The 8,458-nt window shown below is 37.8% G+C and overlaps 1 protein-coding gene across 1 annotated transcript in view; it reads left to right on the forward strand.

Annotated features, from left to right (window-relative positions):
• Positions 1-1,766: 1,766 nt before the first annotated feature.
• LOC104278449 (protein cornichon homolog 3) overlaps positions 1,767-8,458 on the forward strand; it is a gene marked incomplete at its 5' end in the record, with an annotated part of 24,963 nt that continues 18,271 nt past the window's right edge. Inside the window, 2 exons of the mRNA XM_009875428.1 lie at positions 1,767-1,835; positions 4,712-4,759. Coding sequence (XP_009873730.1) covers positions 1,767-1,835; positions 4,712-4,759 — 117 coding nt within the window. The remainder of the gene's footprint in view (positions 1,836-4,711; positions 4,760-8,458) is intronic.

Here is an 8,458-nt window from a genome sequence, read left to right on the forward strand (position 1 = left end):
TGGGATGTGGAATAGTGCTTAGATTTGTAGAGATAGTACATCCATGAGGAGAAATGCTTCATTTATAATCACGTTTTATAGTTCCCTTTGTGGTTTATTCTGGCACTTTGACTTGTCATAGTTGAATAAATTGAATTCTGTGGAGTGCTCTTTTAAAATGCCACACTTTTGATTTTCAATATGCTTCAGTGTGATGAATGCAATGTTAGAGTGGGATGTGGAATAGTGCTTAGATTTGTGGATTGTAGCTCTGGGTTTTATTCTCAAGCCTCTCACCAGATTATTATATAAATCATAGATAGGCCATTTCCTGCTCTTGCAGTCCATATCTGTAAAATGAATTTGTTTTACCTATACAGCAGATCTGTGTTGGCACCCAGTTGGTTATTTTTTGACATCTAGGCAGCAGGCATGCTCTAACATGTCATAGAATGGTTGTTGCACTCATATAGTAATTATTCAACTGTTACATTGTACTTTCGTCATCTCTTTATTGAGAACAAATACTTTCCTGGGTTGTAAATCGTCTGAAAAGGAATTATTGTTTTAACATCTATTTATGTGGTGCCTGTCATTGTAAACTTTCATTCCTTGGGTGAAGCAAGCAGAAGAAAGAGTATTACTAGAGTACAAAAATAAAATAAAGAACGTGCTTTGAGATCTTTGAATGGAATATTCTGGGGATTATTGCAGGAGTTTTATTTTCAAGAAAACATTATCAAACATTATTGGTTTTGTGGGCACTTTTATCTGCTGTGCTTTAAAAGCAGGCACGAATTACCAGTGTGTCTCAATCCATCAGTTAATGGATGATTTAAAGGACATGAGCAAAAGACACCTCTAAATTAATGAATTCTGAAGTAAGGTCTTAAAGCCTGCTGGAATTTGGGAGGGGCATGTTTTGCTGGAGAGTGGTTTGCCTTTTGAAGGATTTGCGTGGCAATGAATAGCAGCTTCATAATAATAATAATAATTAGGCTGATACTAATTCAGAATTAATATCTGAAGTAGGTTTAACAACTAATAAAATGTTGCTGTAGTGTATGTATTAAACCTAGAATACCATATCTGTTGCGTCTCTGTGTTTTTCGTGGCCCGGGCGTCCTGCCAGGGCATGGCAGCGTGGGGCTGGTAGTTGGAACGCAGAGCTGGGACTGGTGCGAGGAGCTTTTGGCTGAGCCGTGACCTCCTGCAGGTGGTTTCATCCCAACATCAGTGAAATTGAGGCAGAGATGCTGCCCCTGACCAGGGGTGTCCATGGCAGCTTTCTGGCTTGTCCCAGCAAGAACAACTCTGGAGACTTCACTCTCTCTATCAGAAGAAACTATGAGATCACGCACATTAAGATTCGAGGCAGCTAATGACTTTTCCCGTCAAGTCTGGGAATATATTTGCTTGTGAAATAATTTTATATCATTTGGAAGTTTGAATTAAGAACTCTAGCCAATATGAGGGAAGAAATCTAGAAAGCAACAATGCCAAAAAGGCTCTAGATATGATTTTACAGAGTGACAAATTAATGCATTCTAGGTGTCATATGTAGGAGTATCCCCTACTCCATTTTAATTAGTTACTTCCCACAGGAGTGTGTCAAGAAAGCTAGTTTCCCAAATTTTCTCTGGAAATGGAGAAGGGAGGTGATACATCTGACTAATCCCTAAAGAAAAACAAGTGAAAAAAAATTAAAAAAAAACCAAGAAGAAGTAAAAAAAACCCAAATGTTTGAATGAGCATTCGTTACAATATTTGAAAAAATTGTTTTTCAGATAATCGCCTTCGATGAACTTCGGACAGACTTCAAAAGTCCAATAGATCAGTGCAACCCAGCGCACGCAGTGAGTACACCCAGTGGCTTGTGAAGCGACAGCTGCTAAAGAAAGGGAGATGCACTGAGCTGTCAGTGAAAGTATGAGTGTGGAAATGAATGTAGAGTCTGTTGTGAAGTCCGCTGTAGTTTGGGAAATTTTTTTCTTGGGCCAGTCTTAGGAAGCCAGATGGTGACTCTTTATGCTAATAGCTTTCCTTTTGTGCTGAAGGAGGCAGAAAAATAATTGGGAAGTTCAAAAACTGAAGTATATATAATGTGATGCTAATGCTTTCTTTTTATCTTTTAATTCTGAGGCACAAGTTTTCCTTTATGAAATCATTTGCTTTCTCTGCATTCGAGCATGGGTTGACCGCCTTCTCCCATACCGTCTGTATCAATGCATCAAAAGGATGAAGGGATTTGATAAAAGGTGCATTCCTAGACCTCTCTGTCCCACGGCAGGGCTTTAAATTCTCCTATGTTTTAAGAGTAAATAACACATTCTGCTGTATCTGCTATGGAAAAGGTTAAATAGCCCCCTGGGACTGTAAACTCGGTTTTACTTAATGAACCAAAATGCAACCCAGATTTAGAGCATATGAAAATTCCTCTGTTAATTAAAGCTGTAATCCAGGGTGATTTAGCTGACCACACTTGAACATGCATCAGATTTGTACCCCCAGAACTGAGACCAGAACTTGGCTCCCTGTCATCCCACTGGGAACTGCAATGTTTATGACGGGTGCTGAGTTTGAGCTCTTAAGAATATCAGTGGATTGAATTGCCTACAAATGAGTAGCTAGTACTTTGCCATTTAACCTTGTTTCATAACTCAGCAGAGGATTTGGGGTGCTACTTAGACCGCTGATGATTTCGAGCATAATCTTTATGCGAATCTTCGAGTAGGAAGAGTTGTTTACTGTTCACTAACACAGTAAAGGATGAGAACAGAAGAAAGAAATTATATGAAGAAATCCGATAGAGGACTTAAATGGAAGCAGTCTCGTTTTGAATTTACTGGAAGTAATCTGATTTTGAATTCACCTTATCTATTTTTACTTTCTATCCTGAGGATTGCACATAAGAAACATGTATTTATATGTACCACATTCCAGTAATTTGTTCTCTTCCTAAAACTTGTAGGATGCTCCATGCAGATAATTTCCTCTTTTTAAAATGGTAATGGAATTACTCTTCAGGATAAAAAAAAGTTAATAAGTTCCTATTTGAATCATAGTAATGGTGTAATCCAAAAGTTAATCACAGAATTTACAGTAAAACACAACAAAGTATTCTGTGGCATATCTGACTCTCTTCTGTGAAACTTTCCATGATAACCAATAATCTCAGACTGCTTTCTTCTGCACAGTGTACATGTCAATGCCTTTTTATATTGACATATATATTATTTTAGTAGATATTTCTTATGTCTTTGGTCAGTGTATTTTCCTTTTTCCCTATGCATAGTTGCTTGCACCCATATTCCTTTTATTTGATAGGGTAGTTTTCTTTATTGCACTACAAAAATGTCTGATGTTTACTCATGTATCTTCCACAATGTTTTTATAGACAGAGGATAGTGCTTTTGTAGCAAGAGAAGGCTGAGTTAAGGAGAAATCAAGGCAAAAATAATTACTGAATCGCAGAATGTCAGTACTGAGAATTTAATTCAAATTTTCTGGTTCGCATTCTGTTACCTACAGTTCAAAGACAGACTTCCTACTTCTCCAAGGCCAGCTGCAGTTAGGCATCCTTCTAAAAGGAATTGAGAGGATTATCTTTTCCTTTCCACTTACCTCTTTCTAAAGGCGTGAAACTCCACAAACTCACAGGTACATCCACACATGTCCATTCTTAGGCTTGCAGCCATGAGTCTAAAATTTCAGAATCTCTTTTAGATCACGGACACCAGGGAGAGGCACAATATTCATCTGGTGCCTGTCAGGCTGCCACTGTCTCATTGTCTTTCCAAAATGATACTTTTTTTAAAAATGGCTTTAACTTGGGGACAGGAAAGGAAAAGAGGCATTTCATTGGAGAATAAAAATAAAGCTCGAACTTGGAGCAAATTTAAAACTTTGGAAAACCAAAAAGTTTAGAGAGAGCTGCCTTCTCACATGAGTACATTATATTACCTGTTTAAAATAGGTCATTTTTTCAGAATATTTTTTCCCGTGTTTAAATGAAACTCTTACCAGATAGTCTTCCAAAGACAACACCACCACTCTGCCTTCTGCAGTGTAACCAGCAGTAGAATCTTTCACAGTAACTCCAGTGATGGGTTTATGTGGAGTGAAACCTGATTTTACTAGTGAATTTCTCTTTATGAGTGATTTAAAAGAACCTATCTTTGACTTGTCTTCATTCTGTGAATCAAACTTAGAGCATGTTTTGAGTCACAATGCTTAATCAGAGTGACTTTGAGTATTTGTAAATGCATCTGTTGTTTGAAGTGGTATTTTTATGACATTTTAGCTGTTCTTCACCAATGGGTTAAATTCTAATACCACCTGTTGCTCGGGCACCCTCTTAGTGATAGAGGAAAGGCTGCCATACCAACTTTTTTGTTTTCTCATTCAATATTTTCTTGAAGCCAGAGCTTGGGTCCCTGGAAATGGAAGACCAAATCTCTGTGGTATAAGTTGGCACTATCAAGCCTAACGCAGGCTTGAATCCCTAGTTTATACTGTTAGACCTAGTAACAAATGAAAAAATAACTTACTGGAACTTTGAAATGGGTAAATCATTTCACTTCCAAGCAGTGGGTAAGAAGTGAATACTAATAATGTGTTTTGCTTTCTTGCAGCCATTAATTATGCCCTTGACCTATTGTAATTGTAATATATTGTCTTTAATTTATAAAACCAGCTAATCTCCTACCTTTTTCCTGCTTTTTCTTGACAGAGAGAGCGGCTGAGAAATATTGAGCGTATTTGCTTCCTTCTGCGAAAGGTGAGCATAAGCTAGGTCAGAATGTGTGAAGTTTATGAGAGTTAAAGCCATCCAGTGGCACTGTGCATTCATTTTCTCTTTGAATGATCCTCACACTCCATTGATGAAAAGCTGGATTTGGCTGCAGAAATGGAAGTCGCAATGACCTTGCAAGGACAGAGTAAGACAAATTATAATAGTGGTGTATTTATTTTTACTTGGCGTGAGAGAGGTGCCGAGTTCCTCTGTTACTGAGGGATTTCAGTGACCTGGTAAGTTTTAGGATTGATACATTCATGGGTTACTGATCTGTAGCTTGAAAGAGGGTTTCCGTAAACACTCGCTTTTTCCTGACTCTGTCCCATTAAAGTCAGAATAATCATAGTTAAAACTATTTTATTCTATATAGTCAAGTTTCTATAAATTGCCTTCTACAGAGTAGTGATGTGTAGCCACCTAAATTATCCTGCATTTTTGCTTTAAAAGATTATCACTGAAGTGTGGACTGCTGAGTGTGTGATAATCAAGCTAAGAACTAAATTCAGATATGGTTTTTAAGAACCTGGTGGCCTTAGAAGTTTCAGGAAAGCAAGTGCTGGGGGTTACTCGTTTGGGGAGATCCAAAGGTATAACTATGACACCACGTAGAATCCATAAAGTGTCATTCTTTGATCGTTCAGAACCTGAGCTATATCTATTTTGCACCATTATGAGCATATGTCTGTTAGGAGCCACTTTTAAGTACTATTTTTAACCTATTTGTGACACTAGGGATATGAAAATAAGAGAAAATACTTATTAGCAATAGCTTTCCGTTTTATTAAATAGGCAGGCAGCCAATTTCAAGCTGTGTCCCAATTTCTTTGGCATAGAGCAACTAGTGAATGGTAATGTATTAATATATGTGAGCCCCATGGGAATACCTTGCCTGCATCAGTGTTTAATTTTTATTGAGCCTCAGCCTCACTGTGAACAGCAAAATGGGACATTTTGGCTAATTACAGACTCTGTATTCATAAGGGATTGGCTTGTTTCTAGTTCACCTGAACAGTTTGTTAATTCATCCTCTTCTTCAGAATTCTTTGGGGACATGTTTGTTTTAATTGAGATTATATGCAAAAAGAGGAAGATGCACTAACTACAGAGATTTGTAGTTTTCACATCTGACCATCACTACAAATAGCTTTAGTTTAAACTGTTTAGTGTAAACTGTTGGGGAAAGTTCTGAAAAAACAGTGAAGAATTGAGTGCCAGCTATATAGATATCGGAAAATAGCAGTTCAGATGCTTTCAGCAAGCGCTGAATATGTCCCTTATTATAACATTGTGTGGCTTTAGTTCTATTTCTCTTTGTATGAAACAGCAACATGTCTGTTTTCTTATGTCTTGAAGTCAAATAATTCTTTTAAAGGGCTTTCAAAACAGTGATATCTTTCTACTTATGATGTTAGAACTTAGATCTGCTGTAAATCTGGGGTTTTTTTAAAGAGATTGTAGGTGAGTTATGAAAACATGCTTAGTTTCATTAAATGCTAGTTTTGGAAGGGGTTCTTGTGCATTATTAAATGGATGTACAATACATCGTGTAAATCTGATGCCAGTGTGCAAGGTTTCTCAAGGATGGATTTTTGGTTTTATCTCCAAAGTACTTGCAGAAGATTATTAACAAATTGTGTCCAGGTATGTGATACATCACCAGTTGTTATGTAACTTGCTTACTTTTTTCGAAATTGAAATGGAAAATGTAATTGTTCTTCATCCAGGCATTTTCTTACATTTAGTTTGGGAAAACTGCCTCTGTATCATTAAAAGAAGTAAGAGTCATGTGCAGCAGATATATATGGCACATGGATATACACGTGGCTCCATGTTTTTATGGTGCTTTAGAATTAGAATTAGATCAGCCCAGATTTTCAGGTTACTGCATAATGATTGATTGTGTGAACTTTGTATGTCTGTGGTCAAATCTCTTCTATCCCGAAGTAAGACAGGCAGCATTTATTTTCTGAAGCCAGCAAAAAAAAAGTTCTCTCAGGATACAGGTATCCTGTTTTATTCAGTGGTGTGATTTGGGGTCTTTATAGTACAGTTGTGCTCATGTGTGTGCTGTAAGCTGTGGAATATTCCATTGTGTGGACACTGGTGTGTCATATGAGGATTACATGATTCATATAGACCATACACTTGTATTGGTGAATGCTGTAGAGCCTGTATCTGTATCTTTTTTTGCTCCAGTGCATTTGTTTCTCTAAGGGTATGATTATGTGACATACTATGGTGCTGTACAGAGGTACACAAACTAGTCATAAATAAGCTGTCTTGAACTTGTGGCAGCAGTGCACAGTGCCCAGTTCTGGGCCTCTCAGCTCAAGAAGGACCGGGAACTGCTTGAAAGAGTCCAACACAGAGCCACAAAGATGATTAAGGGAGTGGAACTCTCTTAATGAGGGAAAGGCTGAAGGAGCTGGGTCTCTTTAGCTTGGGGAAGAGGAGGCTGAGGGGTGTCCTCATAAATATTTATAAATATGTCAATGGGGAGTGTCAGGAGGACGGAGCCAAGCTCTTTTCAGTGATGTCCAATGACAGGACAAGGGGCAATGGATACAAGCTGGAACATAGGAGGTTCCACGAAAATATTAGGAAAAACTTTCTAACTGTGAGGGTGCCAGAGCACTGGCACAGGCTGCCCAGGGAGGTTGTGGAGTCTCCTTCTCTGGAGACATTCAAAACCCGCCTGGACACGTTCCTGTGTGACCTACTGTAGGTGATCCTGCTCTGGCAAGGGGGGCTGGACTAGATGATCTTTTGAGGTCCCTTCCAACTCCAAACATTCTATGATTCTGTGTGCAGCAGTATGGGCTTCTTGGGCTCATTAGCCTGGCTGACGTGTGCCGTACAGATTTACCATGACTTTTGTGATTAAATATTTTGGTGAGGTCATTAATTGTATAATTATAGTTGCAGCTGTGTTAGAAGAAATCTACTCACCTAGTTGATTCCTGTTTGATATAATTATTTTAGCACTAAGGACAATTAGGAATTTCTTAGATTAAAATGTAGTCTATTTCATTAATCAACCACTATAATGTTGTTACTTTGCCTTTGAGGAAATTTGAATTAAGCTTTGATTAGTCTATGCATCATAATTTTAAAATTAATTTTATAAGTCTTTACTAAGGAGGAGAATTGATTGAATTTCCTGCTCAGCCAACATATTTCAAACTTCAGTGTGCTCATGCCAAATACTGCTGAACAATATAAGTGATCTTTCACAAATTACCAGCAAATATTTGGTTTTTGAACGCCATTAAGCTAATATAACAGTGATTTATGAAGAGCAGAACTGGAACTCACCTGGGAGAGCATTGAGATAGATAAAAAGACAGACTTGTACTCATTTTCCTACTGTAGTGGAGCATTTTAAATAAGTTAGGCATAAAATTCATAAAGCTGAAAGTGTAAGAACGTATTGTACCAGAGCTCAGTCTTTTTCCTTGATTTTATTTGGGCGTTGATTTGTTTCTTGGTTTGTTTGGGGTTTTTTTGCAAGTCCCGAGGGAATGATTGGAAGAGAGCAAATTCAGCAAGAAATCTAACCAGAGGCAAGGTGACATTCATCTCAAATATATTCCAGATGAACTTGAACTGTCTTGAAAAATATGAACAAATATGCACATAAAAAACCTTGCAGGGACAACTTTTGAATAAGCAAACTTAGCC

Source organism: Apaloderma vittatum, unplaced genomic scaffold, assembly GCF_000703405.1.
Source record: "Apaloderma vittatum isolate BGI_N311 unplaced genomic scaffold, ASM70340v1 scaffold2188, whole genome shotgun sequence".
Lineage (NCBI taxonomy): Eukaryota > Metazoa > Chordata > Aves > Trogoniformes > Trogonidae > Apaloderma > Apaloderma vittatum.